A 17,906-nucleotide genomic window follows, 5' to 3' on the forward strand; every position below is an offset into this window, starting at 1 on the left:
AGGCAAGCTCGTCATTTCTTTAAGCATTCTTCAGGAATAGTTCTCTGAGCTTGTTGAAGGACATTTAAAGCTCTTCTCTGGATGCTGGCTGCCTTTTGTTTTTTTCTATGTCAAGCTGATCTCACACAAGCTATTACCGCATGATGGATATGAGAATATATCAGATTTTTTCCTATATCTTAAGACATGACTTTCAGATACTGTTTATCTGCTGTAGACATTTTGTCTTTTCTCCTCAAGTTGTTCAGTTTCCCTCAAATGATAGGACACACTGGACATTCATGACAAGATATGCCAAGTTTTCAGCTAATAGCGCTTTGGAAATCACCTTGCTGGTGCTCTTTTATTCCTCTAAAAATGGTCAGGTACAAGGACTGGACTTAAATTGAGTGAAAGAGCAGCCCATGTCCAAAGAACAAGACCTTTAGAGAACTACTGCTCAAGCTCACTTTAAAGAATTTGAAGAAAATCTGGCTCCTTGGAAGTAAAATGTAAAGAAATTAGGGTTGGCACATGTTTTTTGCACAGTACTGTATGGCAAAGAGTTATCCAACATAATATTTTTAACTCTAGCTCTAAGTTGGTTTCATAATCAGACACAAAAACAATGACACCCTCATCAGATGCAGCTGCAAATTAAGTGCTAATTAATCTTTGTTAGCATGATAAACACTGTAAACATTTCACTTTAGAACTTTAGAAACATCAGCACCGTTAGTACTGTCACCGTGAGCATGTTAATGTTAGTGTTCAGCTCAATGCACTGCTGTGACAAATGACAGCCTTTCATTGTCAGTATAGGCTTTTCTTATCTGTCTTGCCATGGTTAGTCTAATGTGTTCCTTAAGTCTTCTACTGAACCGTTTATTAAAAAATAAAACCTTATTGCAATTAAAATATAATGACGCCCCAGTTATTTTTCCTTGTTTTTTTTAGTAACTTTAATAAAATAAATCTAAAACTTGACAAATAGGTTGAAACGCTGTAATAAATACAGCTAAAAAAATTGTCCAGTCTGGTAATGCAGCTTTTCTAAATACAGCCTATCTCTCTTCCTGCTATGATCAAGTAGTTGTCATGAAAATCACTTTAAGCAAACACACATTGTTCAGTCTAACCTTTACTTACTCTGTGTCAAGATTAGTAGTTCTAGCACAGGGGAGCCGGCGTTGGCTGCTTCTCATTCTGCCTGCCTCCGTCTCAGCACAGTAAACACATCAAATTCAACACGACTGCATCAGAAAAACATCAACAAGCAGAATAAAAGAGTGACAGCTTGAACTGTGATTCCATCTTTAACACACACACACACTCAGAGGTGGGACACAAGTGGCTATTTCTTCTGCTACATCAACCTACCTTTGCTTACTTTACAGTCATAATGTTACAGTCTTTAGCATACTGTGGACTTAAAATGAGTATCATCAGAAGCAATACTGAGGTAGGCTGCAGGTTTCAAACAATGCTCAGTTGGCACTAAGGGGCCCAAAGTGTGCCATGAAAATATCCCTCAAACCATTGCACCACCACCTGAACCCCTGATATAAGCCAGAATAGATCCAAGCTTTCATGTAGTTTACATTAGACCCTACTATCCAAAAAAGCAGAAAAAGACTCATCAGATCAGGCAATATTTCCAAACTTCTGCTGTCCAATTTTGGAGAGCCCATGCAAATTGTGGCCTCAATTTCTTGTTCTTAGATGACAGGAGTGGCACCTGGTGTGGTCTTCTGGTCCTGTAACCTATGAACTTCAAGGTCTGACGTGTTGTGTGTTCAGAGATGTTCTCCTCCTTACTGTGGTTGTATTGAGTTGTTATTTGAGTTACTATGTCTTCCTACCAGCTCATAGCCATCTCCTCTGACCTCTAGCATCAACAAAGCATTTTCACTGAGAGAACTGCTGCTCACTGGATATTTTGTTTTTGTACCTGTCTCTGTAAACCCTACAGATGGCTGTGTAGGGATTCCCAGTAGATCAGCAGTTTCTGAAATACTAAGACATACAACTATGTTCAGAGTCACTAAAATAACCATTTTCCCCCCATGCTGGTTCTCAGTTTGAGATTCAGCAGTCTTTCTTGACCATGTCTGCATGCTAAACTCAGTTGCTGCCATGTGACTGGCTGATTAGATATTTATGTTAATAAGCTATTGAACAGGCGAACCTAATGAAGTAGTAGTGAAGTGAGTAAATATATCCTGATGGACTGGTGATCTGTCCACTGTTTACCCTCCTTCTCACCCAATTTAAAGCTAGAATAGGCTTTAAATGCTATGTCCCTCACAACCCTGACATAGATGAGGGGTTAAGAAAACAGATGGATAATTATTAATATATAATCTATGAAAATAAGTCAAAACACAAAGTTTAGACACTTAAGTTTTTCAAGCATTCAACTGTAGAATATATTTCAAGTTTTAGCACTAAAAGCTTTTTGACATTGTGCATTCAAAAAAAAAAAAACCCTGCTCTTTTCATGTCTTAATCTAAATGACTCCTGGTACTTGTTAAAACTCAGACCTGAGATCTTACTAGGCTGCAGCAGTAAAAAGGGTCTAGCTACGCTGGTGCTAATGTGCACAGGCTCTAGTAACAGGGCGCAGTGGCACAAAACTATCCTTGCAAGAAGAAGCTTTTATGTTTGAGCTCTGCACAGAATGAAGTGTACTGCTATGTGACATGGCTGTACAGAGCTAAACAGCTGGTGCTTTATACAGTCAGCCCACCCTGCAAACATGCAACACTCAAAAAGAAGCACCACACTTTACAAATAATGCATTTATTTCACAGGACACGGTAAATTCTCAGTGCAGAACTAATGCAGAACATGACAAAATGTGGCCTATAGAAATATGACACCATTGTTACTGCAGGTCACAGATTTTTATGATCTAATATGATATATACAATTTTTATTTCTTCTTTTTATTTATATAAATTATATAATTAATGTCAATATGAGGTATTATATATCATGAGTGCTTTAAAATAGCTTTATAAGTGTTGTATTACAATATAGCTGTAGAAATACAACAACGATAATTTTTATATTACAATTTCACAAATATTTTCTGAATATATTGCATACATTTATATATATTATTATTATAATTTCACACATGAACACTATCATGAAGAAATGTCTTCCTTGTATTTAATAACGTGCACAAGTTAGAACTCTTTTAAAAGTACATACCGGAACAATGATGATTAGCAATAAAAAGACTTTCTCAATATAAACCAAACCTTTCCCTCTAAAGTGGCCACCTTTGACTAAAAATACCATGCTAGTTAAAAATTTGAAACCATTTTGCCCAGATTTGCTTACTTGCTGGGTTTAGTGAAGGCCAACGGTGGCAAGTGAGGTTCCAGAGGGAGAGCGCCCTGCTAGCATTATCAGATATTATTTTACAGGCTGCACAAGACTGGAGTTCCCAGCCGTTGTGTAATTAATTTCTCTGGTAGTGGTCCTACATGGGTTATGAAGACCTGGGAAGGCAGGAAATTGCTGTCTAGGCGTAATAACAGGGTGACACCAGCAGGTCTGTGAGCACGAGCAGCTGATCGTCAGTGAAGCACTGTCGATGCTCCTGCCAGTTATCGTGGTGAGTACGCCGAAATTCTGACAAGGTCTTCTTCACCGTCATCTTTGGGTAAGAAAATCAAAATCATCATGCATAAACATAATCTAGGTGAATGCAGTGTGCACATTTAGAAACAACACCACAAAACACAAGTGAGTTTATCAGCTTTACTGGACTTTTATTGGGTTTTTTTCCTGCTTTCTTTCATCGAAAACATGGTGGATGCTCATATTAAACCTGTATGAAGACCGAAATCTCTATGATGCAATATTTTTTTTCCAATCTTAGTTCTGTATGATATCCTACAGAGTTCTAGTGGCTGGCGCTTTGGCTGTGAACACATGAGACCTGTTCAAACTGCTGTTTTCATGTGAAGGGCAGCCAATCAGAACAAAAATGGCTTAAAGGAGGGAGGAGGGGACCTAAAAGAGTTTGTTTTACACAGAATATGAACTGAGATGTGGCAACAAGGCCACATACAGTGGGGCAAAAAAGTATTTAGTCAGCCACCGATTGTGCAAGTTCCCCCACTTAAAATGATGACAGAGGTCAGTAATTTGCACCAGAGGTACACTTCAACTGTGAGAGACAGAATGTGAAAAAAAAATCCATGAATTCACATGGTAGGATTTGTAAAGAATTTATTCGTAAATCAGGGTGGAAAATAAGTATTTGGTCACCTCAAACAAGGAAAATCCCTGGCTCTCACAGACCTGTAACGTCTTCTGTAAGAAGCTTTTCTGTCCCCCACTCGTTACCTGTATGAATGGCACCTGTTTGACCTCATCATCTGTATAAAAGACACCTGTCCACAGCCTCAACCAGTCAGACTCCAAACTCCGCCATGGCCAAGACCAAAGAGCTTTCGAAGGACACCGGGAAAAGAATTGTAGACCTGCACCAGACTGGGAAGAGTGAATCTACAATAGGCAAGCAGCTTGGTGTGAAAAAATCAACTGTGGGAGCAATCATCAGAAAATGGAAGACATACAAGATCACTGATAATCTCCCTCGATCTGGGGCTCCATGCAAGATCTCATCCCGTGGGGTCAAAATGATCATGAGAACGGTGAGCAAAGATCCCAGAACCACACGGGGGGACCTGGTGAATGACCTGCAGAGAGCTGGGACCAAAGTAACAAAGGTCACCATCAGTAACACACTACAACGGCAGGGAATCAAATCCCGCAGTGCCAGACGTGTTCCGCTGCTGAAGCCAGTGCATGTCCAGGCCCGTCTGAAGTTTGCCAGAGAGCACATGGATGATACAGCAGAGGATTGGGAGAATGTCATGTGGTCAGATGAAACCAAAGTAGAACTTTTTGGTATAAACTCAACTCGTCGTGTTTGGAGGAAGAAGAATACTGAGTTGCATCCCAAGAACACCATACCTACTGTGAAGCATGGGGGTGGAAACATCATGCTATGGGGCTGTTTTTCTGCCAAGGGGACAGGACGACTGATCCGTGTTAAGGACAGAATGAATGGGGCCAAGTATCGTGAGATTTTGAGCCAAAACCTCCTTCCATCAGTGAGAACTTTGAAGATGAAACGAGGCTGGGTCTTCCAACATGACAATGATCCAAAACACACCGCCCGGGCAACAAAGGAGTGGCTCCGTAAGAAGCATTTGAAATTCCTGGAGTGGCCTAGCCAGTCTCCAGACCTCAACCCCATAGAAAATCTGTGGCGGGAGTTGAAAGTCCGTGTTGCTCGGCGACAGCCCCAAAACATCACTGCTCTTGGGAAGATCTGCATGGAGGAATGGGCCAAAATACCAGCTACTGTGTGTGCAAACCTGGTAAAGACCTATAGTAAACGTTTGACCTCTGTTATTGCCAACAAAGGTTATGTTACAAAGTATTGAGTTGTATTTTTGTTATTGACCAAATACTTATTTTCCACCCTGATTTACGAATAAATTCTTTACAAATCCTACCATGTGAATTCATGGATTTTTTTTTCACATTCTGTCTCTCACAGTTGAAGTGTACCTCTGGTGCAAATTACTGACCTCTGTCATCATTTTAAGTGGGGGAACTTGCACAATCGGTGGCTGACTAAATACTTTTTTGCCCCACTGTATATGGTAAATATTTGGTAAATAAGTAATGATCTGAACTATGAATCATGCAAAGCTACTTTTTTAGCATCCAAGAATAAAAATAGACATACATCTTAAGTATCGCTTTTAGAGCATGGTTCATCAGTGCACATTTAGTCCTCTACACGCTGACAAAGCTCAACATCCCATTCATGAAAAAATACAATTATCTGCCTCATTGCTAAAGCCCTGGTGATACATCAGCTGGCTGATATTGACCAGTCACAGATAAACTGGTATCTGCTTTTTGTTGACCAATGAAGGCATCATGAAATTAGGGACACGATCACTTATTAGTCTTTTTAAAAGGACACAGCTCAGTCTTCATGAAGTAGATTAAAAAAAGACCAATGAGGGCAGTCTGATGGTACTTATTATTTTCAGAATTTCTATAAAACAAAAAAATTGACTAAAGTAGAAAAACGACGCAGATCAATCCATCATGAATAATAATCATTAGCTGCAGTCCACTAGTTAGGCGTTTGTATCATATTTAATTTAACAGCATTTTCAGCAGAGTGCTTTTACAGGTTTGTTATGACTAAAATGACTTAAAGGGAGCCAATGTTTCCTCCACTGCTGTGTGCATGTGGGAGAAAGAGAAATACCTGGTGTTCTCATGCCTTCATCTGAGTTCAGTTGAAGTGTTCACATATGCGCAAAAAATACTGACTAATAGCTCTGAGTTGTTAAGAGGGCTGAAAGGGACCAAGTGTGAAAGCATCCTAGATTTTTATAGAACACAATGCAGAAAAACATGCCTGGGATCATATAGAAATGGTGCCTTCACACAACACATGCAACAGAGCATACATCCAAGTGTATAAACAAACAGTTACTTTATGAGTAGTTAAAAACTTTCCCTTTTCAATGCAAACAAGTATTTTTTATTAAAAAAAATATGCAGTATATAGCTCTATGCAGTCTATATAACTGTTAACTGCTCTGTACCAGAGGCCTGAGAGTTTGTCCGCGTTTGTCTTTTTCCATACACTGGTATGTATAATAAAAAGGCAACAGAATAATTTTTAATCTGGCAACCACAGCAGGGAAAAGAGGATTGTTATTTCTCAAGTGTGAATGTAAAGATATTTGGCTTCTAGATAAACAAGATGTAATGCATGATTCAGGGCCAAACGTTTATGTAAACTAATATACGTGAGCCCAAAGTGATGTGCTGTTTCTCGGTAGTGGAACATTTCCATTAAAGTCCGTAGTAAAGTCCTGCAATAAAACGAATGTTGATAGCAACTGTTTTTCTTGTTTCATTTGTTTTGAACAGTGAACGCTCATACCCACCCTTGATTACAGCCACTATCTATTACAATGAAGCCTACACTTAGTTTAAGTACATGAACTGCAAATTCAAAAGTTCCCGTTTTGGCTGGTAAATCCTCTATCTAGAGACACATAATGTAAAATGCAGATTAGCAGCTGAAAATATTTGCAGCAACGATCTAAACTGTTTACAATAATTAAAAACTAATTTGGAAAAATAATTTATTCATTGCACACTGTTAGAAACTGTTGTTTCTAGTTAGCTAAGAATGAAGGATAAAGTTATTCGGCTAAAGAAGGAAAGTCAGTAATTAATCTGATGATGATGAGATGATAAGAACACCTTCCTGACTTTTTTTTTTATGTGTATTTTACATGTATCTGTGATTACCTATGTATATGGATGTGGTTCACGGTAGTTTAGTGATTCTGCAGCAATCGTGCTAATCGGCTGCATGACTCTGAGGATGACACTGAGCGGAAAGTTGGTAGCCAAGTTTGCTAGTATAGATTGATAAGTTAGCACTCCGTTGACTTGCCAAACACTGACATTTCTGACTCCAAATAACCCCAAACGTGGGGCCACGATCCTACTTTGACACGTGAAAATATGAACAGCAGGAGCTCATGGATACGGATATCATCATTATGGATATCTCCACCTTTTAAATTCAGCCTATGATTTACAGTAACAGACATGTTAGTCAACATTTTTACAAATACAATATTTTAACTGTATTTTATTGGATTTTCTTTCTCATCTTTTTCACTTTCCTATGGGAGAGGCACTAAACCATCGTCATCATTGGCTCCACACCACTATAATGTATTATTCAAACTCTGCTCTACGGATTACATTGTATGTATTCTTCATGCCTGAAGTAAGACCAAAGACACAATTTTCTCCTCAATTGGACAATGAAATTGTATTCTTTCAGCTCACACTGTTTTGAGCTAGATGTTTATATATGAGTGTGTGTGGTGGGGCTAATGCGTGCGCGCACCTCTATAGGCTGTGGGTCATTGAGATGGCTGCTCAGGTCCATCAATATCTGAGGCATCCAGTCTGGGACATCATAGGGGCTCGACAGGATGCACGCACTGAGGCCGAGCACTCCAGCATGGCGCCGCACTAAATCTACACACACACACACACACACACACACAAAGGGAGAGTTAAAATAGCTCTTCGAATCTCAAGGTTCGCATTTCCCCTGGGATAAGAAAGGGTAATAGGGCAAGTATTATTGTGATTGCCTCACTGTGCAATTGTGACACACACGGAAATGTGTGTGTGTGTACCTGTAGAGGCCAGCTCCCCTCGGGCCTTGGGGAGGCAAGTCTGACTCAGCGTCTGGAGCTGTGTCTGCAGACTGGAGTCCAGAGGGAAGAACTGGCACTGCAGTAAACCACTGAGGGTGGTGCATGCCATGTCCCTCACCTACGATGAGAAGGAGAAAGGCGGGACAGGAAGGAGAGAAAGAGGGAGGAAAAAACAGGTCCTTGAAGATCAGAACTGACAAATAAAGAGTGCTGTGGAGAACACGAGGCATTTTTAGAGGCAAGGAATGCATGCGCAATTTATTAAGGGAGGCGAGCCCAAGGAGATCGGTGAACAGCAAGGTACACGGGACAGATATAAGCAAAGGAAGGGGAGGAGGAGGAGGAGGGATAGATGCTGAGCTGAGCTGATGTAAAATTCAGTTGCAGAACATCACTGCCTTCCTGCATCACTTTGCATAAATTATGAATAAGCTCTGAGTGATGGTTGAGGCACTGTAACAGACAGTGATACGAGGACAAAGCATTAATCAACTCTACACTCACACAGTTAACAAAATATTAAGAGAAGGACCTGTGTTGGTAATTTAGACAATTCAATTGGAGTGCAGGAGTTATTGATTTTCACCTGTGCTGTACATCCAGATCAATAAACGTAGACAGTTTAAAGGGTTTAAAAGCAAGACAAGTGGGACATTGATTGCTCAAAAGCTGACATTACTCAATATTTCAAGAGACTTCTGTTCTCCGAGCACCAGTTGTAAAGCTTTTTTTTTATTCGATTCAATAAATAAACATTAGTAAGTAATTTAGAGGATTTAAAGTCAAGACAAATAAACAATTGTTTTGGGTTTAGCTTGAATGTTATTTTTAGATCGTCCAAGCTGCCACAGACAAAGAGATTTCAGGCAGCCACAGTACTCAATCAACATCCCTGTAACTACAGTGAGCACTGAGACAGACTGTTATTTTTAAGCAATAACTGTGAATGGAAAAGATGGATTAAGGTTTAGGTAGAAAAGCAGCCCTTTATTATCTCCTGACAGAGATCCCAGGGGCTGTGTTAAACCAGCGCTTGTGAATACGTTACCTCAAGCTGCTCATCTAGCAGCAGCTGCATCACCAGTTTTCGAATGCGGAGAACCTCAGCGGGCACACTGAGCAGAGTAAACAAATTGTAGAAAACCATGATCTGGAGGTAGGTCAGCACTGAGAAGCGTGCATGCCATGACCTGCTGCCTGCCATCTAAGGAGAGGGGAGAGAAAAAAGAGATGAGATAATGAGAGACAAGTTGGAGTTTGTACTGATGCCCCAAAGGCCCTGAAGGTGATATCTTGCTCATAAAAGATATATAAACTCGAGTACACAAGATCCACATGTAATACTTGCTCTTTTCATGCAATTAAAATCTTTCAAGAAGCATGTGGATGACTCTGTGAGGCTGTGCCTGCACAATATAAGTATGCCAACATATTCATAATCGCACATCTATTTCACTAAGTATAAATATACACAGAATGTGTATAAATAAGGGTATGCCATATACACCTACCATATTCTATACCACATTCTATACCACTTTGGTGCATTTGGTTACACTGTCCACATTTTAATGCAAAATAAAAATACAGATTGCAACAGAAGAAAGACATTTTGGAATCTGGTGCTGGCCATACCAGCAAAGACCTAATAAACAAACAAACGGGCTAATATATATCATATTTATGTTGTTTCCTGATGCTTCTCAGCTGGGGTTTACAAGATTTCACAAATATCTACTCGTTATCATCCAAATCAATGGTTATCATAATAAATATGTAAACAGGCATTCCTATCACAACTCTTGACCATCTGTATCCATAAACTAAAATATAACTTAATGAGGAAAATTTTTCATCCATTCGTCCATCCATCTGGTTTCAGGTTACCTGAGACAGCCACACCTCCCTATCCCTAGCCACCTGATCCAGCTCTTCTGGGGGATACCAATTAATTCCTAGAAACCAGTAAAGTGATATAATGTCCTCCTGTCAGTGAGGCATATCCAGAACACTGACTCCTTTCGATGTGGAGGAGTTGTGGCTCTACTCCGAGTACCTTCTAAATGACCAAGGCCATCATCCTATCACTAAGGCTAAGGCTAGCCTCCCTTTTAAGTAAGCTCATTTCAGCTGCTTTTATCAGTGATGGATGCGCAGCCAAACATGAAGCAGCTAAGAAAAAAGGTTTTAAGCCTCATCTCATGGCTCGCTTACCATGCTGAGCTTTTTTTTTTTACAAATCAGATTTGAGAGTTGTCAGCATGTACAAATAAATACTCCAGAGTGGTAGCCAAGATGGTAAGACATGCTTCAGTAAACTATGTAGGAGTGAATGGCATTAATATAGAATAAATTATTTAATTTATTAAGGGTAAATAAACCTTTTTCATGACACTGTAGGCAGAACAGTACTTTTCTCAGTGTAGTGTATGTGCTTATAAACCTTAATAAATTAAAGCACAGACCTGATGATGGCTCTGCATGAAAAGTCAGGATTAGGGTTAGGTTACAAAACCTGTTACAATCGATTCTGAAAGTCTGTATCAAATTTCTGCTGCCTACAAATTACCATCAACAGTTGTTGATCTGCAACTTTTCATTGTGCACAGCACCAGATCCACATGAAAACCTTTTGGTGTTCGATCAAAAATAAAACAAAGCAATAAAGTAAGGATTTCCCACCAAATGAAACTATTCCTTTAAATAACTGTTTACACCCAGGACTTCCCAGAACACAGAAACAAAAAAAAATGTTGCAATACTTCCTCATCCCTTCGATATGAAGGTAGTTTTAGAACCGCTATTTCACAACAGGGGTACCACTCACATAAAAACTCACCGCAGAAATTCTGCGAGCTAATTAAAATAGCATAGGTTGTTTTTAGTCTAACACAATACCTTGGGAGGTTAGGCTTGGAACATTGACAGCAGGCAGGTGAGGCAGTTGTGAGTGTGTGCTTTTGTGAGTATTTCTGGATTTGTGTGTACATATTACCTCTTCCAGTGCAGCCAAAACCAGAGGGATGTGCTCAGGATACAGCAGGCCCTGGGACATGAGAGAGAGACACGTGCGTGCATCCTGCTTCATCTCATCATAGCTCTCATCAATCTCCACCGGGGCAATCTGCAGGAGGAGAGAGAAAACAGAGAGAGAGAGAGAGGGAGAGAGGTAGAAAGACAAGGAGCAACGCACCATTTTGAGTAAATGAAGAGAGAAATTGAGTTTAATGGGCAAGTAAGATTGAGTGGGTAATAATGCTGTGCTAGAACCTGTGTGTGTGTGCGTGTGTGTGTTTGTTCTTACCTTGAAGAGTAGAGGCAGGAGCTGTAGCTGCTGTTGAACAGGAGTGGTAAAGGTTCGCCCTGCACTCGTCATCAGCCATTTTAAGACTGCAAATAGCACATATATACACACATAAACACACAAGGAGAGTTTGAATTGCTGGCAAATGATAAAAAACCCCACAGAACTGGAGCTGCGTGGCTCTGGTAATAAAACACAATCTATCATTATTTAGTATCTAATGACTTGTATAATTCCACAGCCAGATATTTGTCTGTATAATGGAGATTACAGTAATAACAGAAACCGAAAGAGCAGCAATGCACAAATACTGAGGCAAAGAAATGAGATCTAAATTCAGTCTGTGGCAAACTACAAAAAAACCCGAAGCTGGCGTGACTACTGTAATACAATAAAATCTGCAAAAATAATTACAAAATCTTTAAGTTCAAATAACTTTCTATCTTCAATCGCTAGGTAATTTTTACATGTAGAGGTTTGCATATGTGTCTGTCTATCTTTCACTGGAAAAACATTCTGCATAGGTATTAGTTTAAAGTATTTAACATTATAAAACTTTGCCATCCTCTTTCATCTAATGTAATCTACATAATGGTCTCAAGAATCATTTAATCACAAAAACCTCTCATGTTCAAAAGCATCTATCTTACCTCATTATAACTGAATGTGAATTACTATTTAGGGTTAGGCAGTTGAGCTGACTATGACTGTTAACTTTTTTTCTATTTAAATGATTAATCTGCTACTTGAAGGTATTACTCCCTTAACATGTGATTTTCAGTAAATTAGAAAATTCATACACAATAATATAAATAATTGACCTCTGACCTCTGTGTTCATGTCATCTGCCCACCTGCCTGCTCATTTTTATCTCCTATGTTGAAATACCACTTTCATTTTTTAATCAGTAATTCTATTAGCGGTTTTAACTATTTTGATTATTAATTCACAACAATTAAACTGCTACTTTTAAGCCATACTTTCCTTAGATCGTTTCACGTATTTCAGCTAGCTATTTACATTTTTATTAGTAACACCTTATATATATTTTTAATCAATGCTGGTAACAATTGCAACTCTTTATCTGTTTTGTCTGGATAATACATTACTCAGCCATACAATTAACTAATAAATTCAATTGCTCACCTACATCACTTCAAATTTTGAATTTTTATTCTTTTCATTTCAGCAAGCTACTATCTTTGTAATCAAATTGTAGTTCATATTTATGTAGGTTGTGCCAACACAACACAGCTAGACTCAAAAATTGCAAATTCATACTTCTGACTCTTTGCTGCATCGTCTTTCCACTATAAATGTTATGCAGGAACACTCCTTCATCGAAAAGACAATTTGCTTCTGAACGCTTGAAATTTCATTTTGCCTGAATACAATTGGTTAAATTAGACTAGCCTCTATGACGAAAGCAAAATCAATATGAAATGTAGTTTAAATGACTTCCTTATGTGACCTGGACAAATTACATATTATACTAAAGAGACCTATCCAAATATTGAGTTGGACTCCTTTCCATAATTCCTTTTTGACATGCTTGAACACACACGGGCGAAATTTCCTATCGATCTACACCTCACTACCGTTTAAAATAAATTTGAAAGGTGAAATCAATGAAGAATCACAGCTTTTAATTTGGTCCATCTAGTTTTAGTATGACTGTCTATTTCACCAAGAGAACAAGCTTATATAGCAAGAGAGAGAGAGAGACATGCAGCCACTGTCTGTCCCTGGCCTTCCTGCCTAAAAGACACACAGTTTACTTCTTTTCATCCACATTCTGACCCGTCTTGAGTAGTTTGACAGCCTGGGTGCGCTCATCTGTCTCCTGGGTGTTCTCCTCGTGTACGTGGTTGTGGATCTCCGGCTCCGTTGTGAGGGGCTTGAGTCGCTCTAGGACCCGTGTGACGAATTCTGCCACATGGGGGGAGGTAGTGGGCCGGGTGTGGGGCAGAGCCACGTCTATCATGAAGATATAGGTCAGGACACTGGAGAGAAAAGAGCAGAAAAAGGGTAAGGGAGCAGAAAGGAGAGAGATGAGAGGGAAATCCAGTACGGGCACAGATGAGACAGTTAGAGATAAATAACGAGCCTCTAATTTGAACAACCCAAACAGTACACACAAGCTAATGAGATTAACTCGTTTAGACACAATTATGTAATTCAGAATAAGTTCTTCACCTGCCAATGCGCTCCCTGACATTTTTATACACCTGGGTGAGCTTGGGCTCCAGGTAGGCTAGCAGCCTGTGCAGCAGTTCAGAAACTCTCCACTGCTGCTGAGCCAGACCTCCCTGAAGCACATACAGCAAACTGACAGAGACAAAGAGAGGGGGCAGATGGAAGAATGGGGGGGGTCGTTGTGTTATTGCGGGCATGTCTGCTCAGCATACGTCAGCTCAGGTTACTACTGCAGCCTGAAATCAGAAACCTCTTAAATACTGCAAATACTTTGTATGCAGTTATCATGCACACACATACATTACCTGGCATCTCTGAATGAGCTGCCCTCTCCGCTGAGGGGGCTCTCCATCAGCAACTCAAACAGCCAGTGGAGTTTCCTGGGTTCTCTTCCCTCCTGTTGGACAGCATTCAATACGAACAAAAATAATTTTCATAATTGGCTTTTTATTGTTTTGTTTTTGCATAATCATAATAAAAAACAAAACAAAACTGGATAGCTCAGGTATAGCCTTATGCCCTCATTGTTCCAAACAGCATGTTTTATGCTCCAATAAAAAAAAGGCAAGAACAGTTTATGGTAAGCAAAGCTGTTCTGTTTAATTCAAAGGAATGTGTGATGAATAACACAGTCAATAATGCAGCTAAATGGACTGTCATTTATACAAATACCTAATCAGCCAATCCAGTGCATTTAGGCATGTAGACATGATCAAGGTGACCTAGAGATCAATTTGATCAGAATGGGGGAGAAAGCTGATTCAACCATCTCTAGGGTTTACAGAGAATGGTCTGAAAAAGAGAAAAATATCCAGTGAGCAGCAGCTTCTGGGAAAAAATGCTTTGTTGATGTCACAGGGGAACGGGCAGACTGCGTTTCTTTCTACACTCTGGGCCCCTTAGTACCAGCTAAGCATCGCTTAAATACCACAGCCTATCTGAGTACAGTCCTCTGCCTGGTGAGTATAAATGCTTAATAAACCTAATATCTAATATCTCAACCTGGTTTTACTTGTTAGGGTAGCATACTTGCATTGACACTAAACATAAGGCGAAAATGATAAAGAATGTGGTTTGAAAAATAGAAGACAAATAAAAACTTAATATGGGCCATGTGAGAAGTAAAAGGGTTTCTCAAAGTTGTATTTTCTTTTTTTTTGGGGGGGGGGGGGGGGGTAATGGCAGTTTACAATGCACATACAATGCATACAATAGTACAAATGTCAGCCAGCACTGCACTACCATAAAGGAACAATAATAGAATAGCGAGGAAGAGTTTGTGCTTTAAAAGGTGTCGTCAAGGCAAATCTGACAATTTTCACATGCTCTGTAGATTTTTAAAATATCAGCTTCTGAAAATCTTATTTAGCTATTAAACAAAAAAAATGTCCTACTTTTTATAACAAGCCCTGAGTTATCTATAGTGGATTTGTATGCATGTGAGCAACTCACACAAGCAGTAGCGATGCAGGTTCCCCAGTCTGTGTAGGTTTCCACTGTGATGTTGGTTAATGCCGTCTTGATCAAAGGGCACAAAAGCTGCCATAACTTTTCCACCTGAGGCACACGCACACACACATACACAATAATGGAAGTTTTTATTAATATTGACTCTTCTTATCAAAAAGTGGTGCAGTGTGTACGTTTCTCACTGTGTGTGTGTGTGTGTGTGTGTGTGTGTGTGTGTGTGTGTGTGTGTGTGTGTGTGTGTCCAGTACCTTGCCGAAGCTCCAGTGTTTACTGCCTCTGATTAACCCTGCAGTAATCTCACACACACAGCGCTGGGAGCTCTCATGGGGGTCACTGGCAAGCTGCTCCAGGTGAGGCCGGAGTAATGGCAGGAATGCGTCACCATAGTTACGAAAGAGCCCCTGCCAATCAAGCACGAGCATGTGAGTTTGTGTGTGTGTGTATTTTTACCAGGAAAAAAGGGAGAAAAAAGGAAAGCAGGGTTTTGCTTGACACAAGTAAACCGCTGCATGATGGAGAAAAATGAATCACAAAAGTTGATGATAGAAAATGCAGCACTGTGGAGTTCGATTCAGCCTTGGCTAGTGTCATTATGCTGCGTCACTTCTTTGTATAAGGTCTGTCAGATCGATTGAGGATGACAACTGCACCTTGAAGAGGAGAAAACGTCGAGGGTTGAAGCTGTCCTTTCCTTTCCGATCCTCCAGAGAGAGAAACTCGATCAGCTGATCAATAAATTCTGGGTCCGAGAAGTATTCAAAGATGATCTTTTCACCCTGTGTGACACACAAACACAGCCAAAATGTAATAATAGGTATAGTGAGGCTTCGCTGAATGATTCTGTGTGTGGCCCTGTATGAGCACGCACCTCACTCATCTCCTCGTATGGCAGGTCATCTTTTGGCTTTTCCGAAGATGCATAGATCATCATTTCTCTGAAAGGAGCAGGAGACAAAGAAGAGGCTGCGATGATTTATAGATAACAACACAAAGGAAAAATCTGGATAGACACATACTGTCTTCAAACAAGCAGCAAGGATAAATGAATGATTATAAAGTCAGTAGTCAGCAAGGCGTCTGAATACCAAGACAGAAGACAGGCACCCGGCGCTATACTTATACATCAATTCTTCTATCTAGGCCAGACAGTAAGTCGTTCCGTCAGCCTTATCTGGGACAGGCCGTGACAGAAGGCGAGTTCAACACCCTGCTAGTTATCCATCCACTCAGAGCCGCGTCATCCGGCACTTAGCCACACACGCATAAACGTGGTCACAACGCCACAAAGCCAAGCATCAAATCAACCACGCAGTTAAGTCAATCAGCTACTTAGCTCCTTGCAAGCAAGCAGTTAATCAGCCTTTCCGTTTCTACATCCAACGCCTCATCTCTCAGTCACGGTCTTCACCTCGGCCACGAGTAGTATCCCCAGTGTGTCTTCTCCACAAAACACTGAGAGTCCCACTTTTCCTGAGTCAGAGGTAGGTTGTTGCTGTCGTACTGCAGCCAGCGATTTCCCTCCCGATCCCCCACGCACAGCCCATCAGTTTCCTCGATCCCACCTACAAATACAAAGCAATAACAGAAAGCACCCTTTACACTCATACACAAGAGTGCTATTTGTCTTATTTGTGGGGAAATGTGTGTTTGTGGTGGAAAGCTCTTGTGGTTTATAGCAATTTTTAAAGCAAATTTAGATGTTATTGTTTCAAAGTGGTTGATTTCAACTGATTATAACTATTATCTTACTAAAGTTCGAAACTAAAAATCCTGCTTTAGAAATAAACATGAAAGCTGAATAATGTAGTTGGTGGTTGATTGTGTGCATTTGGATGTAAACTCACTGATATCTGATGGCTTTACGGCCACTTTCTTACTCAGTCGTTTCAGCTGCTTCAGGATACCAGCCATTGCCGAGATTGCAACCTAACAGGTGGGAAATATTACCCAAAACAAGAGTAAAACAAGTTTATCATCGTAACTGTTGCCACAAACTGTAGTGACCCTACTTGACCTCTACAGGGAGACAGTTTTAGCCACAGTCACAGGGGATCCTTTAGGGCCAGTAAAAGTGCTGTGGGTATTAAAAAATGCTGACACTACCGGCAGTCGTTTGATAGCGAACTGGAGAACAGCCTGGTCTCAGTGTTGTAGCTAATCTTTGAATTGCTTCTGCTTTTATGATAGTTTTTGTGTCTTAGCTCCATTAAATTGCACTTTTTGCACAGGTCTCTTTTTGCTTAGCTTACACTCTTTTCTTTTGTCTGCGCTGTTCAGTTATGCTTTGGAGAGGTATGACATTTTGCTCAATTACACACCTGAATACAAACAAATAACTGTAAAAGTGAAACTCTAGCTGTGTTTTCAATAAATTCTACACTTTGCATGAGCCGCTTTTACAGAGAAAAAATAAATAAATAAATAGAAATGGTTGTTGAATTTGCAGATGACTGTCTTAGACTGCAGTGCACAAATATATATAATCATGAAAGCACAACAGGATTTAAGTGACACATGCAGGTATGTTTACATACTGTTTAATGGTCTGCAGCTAAGCAATTAATTATGTATCCTGCAAACTGATGTGAGCACAGCACTTTTACACAGCGAGTGTTCGGTTGTCCAACAAGTTAAATAAAAAAAG

The 17,906-nt window shown here is 40.0% G+C and overlaps 1 protein-coding gene across 1 annotated transcript in view; it reads right to left on the bottom strand.

Annotated features, from left to right (window-relative positions):
- Nucleotides 1–2,766: 2,766 nt before the first annotated feature.
- psme4b (proteasome activator subunit 4b) overlaps nucleotides 2,767–17,906 on the bottom strand; it is a 48,379-nt gene continuing 33,239 nt past the window's right edge. Inside the window, exons 33-47 of the mRNA XM_085170947.1 lie at nucleotides 17,107–17,188; nucleotides 16,671–16,824; nucleotides 16,131–16,197; nucleotides 15,913–16,038; nucleotides 15,511–15,663; nucleotides 15,245–15,349; nucleotides 14,098–14,189; nucleotides 13,793–13,924; nucleotides 13,397–13,599; nucleotides 11,597–11,682; nucleotides 11,288–11,416; nucleotides 9,341–9,496; nucleotides 8,272–8,410; nucleotides 7,974–8,107; nucleotides 2,767–3,650 (exon numbers count right to left, since the gene is read on the bottom strand). Of these exons, the coding sequence (XP_085027073.1) occupies nucleotides 3,516–3,650; nucleotides 7,974–8,107; nucleotides 8,272–8,410; nucleotides 9,341–9,496; nucleotides 11,288–11,416; nucleotides 11,597–11,682; nucleotides 13,397–13,599; nucleotides 13,793–13,924; nucleotides 14,098–14,189; nucleotides 15,245–15,349; nucleotides 15,511–15,663; nucleotides 15,913–16,038; nucleotides 16,131–16,197; nucleotides 16,671–16,824; nucleotides 17,107–17,188 (1,893 nt within the window). The 3' untranslated portion in view covers nucleotides 2,767–3,515. The remainder of the gene's footprint in view (nucleotides 3,651–7,973; nucleotides 8,108–8,271; nucleotides 8,411–9,340; nucleotides 9,497–11,287; nucleotides 11,417–11,596; nucleotides 11,683–13,396; nucleotides 13,600–13,792; nucleotides 13,925–14,097; nucleotides 14,190–15,244; nucleotides 15,350–15,510; nucleotides 15,664–15,912; nucleotides 16,039–16,130; nucleotides 16,198–16,670; nucleotides 16,825–17,106; nucleotides 17,189–17,906) is intronic.

The sequence above is a fragment of the Neolamprologus multifasciatus genome, chromosome 8 (genome assembly GCF_963576455.1).
Source record: "Neolamprologus multifasciatus chromosome 8, fNeoMul1.2, whole genome shotgun sequence".
Classification (NCBI taxonomy): Eukaryota; Metazoa; Chordata; class Actinopteri; order Cichliformes; family Cichlidae; genus Neolamprologus; species Neolamprologus multifasciatus.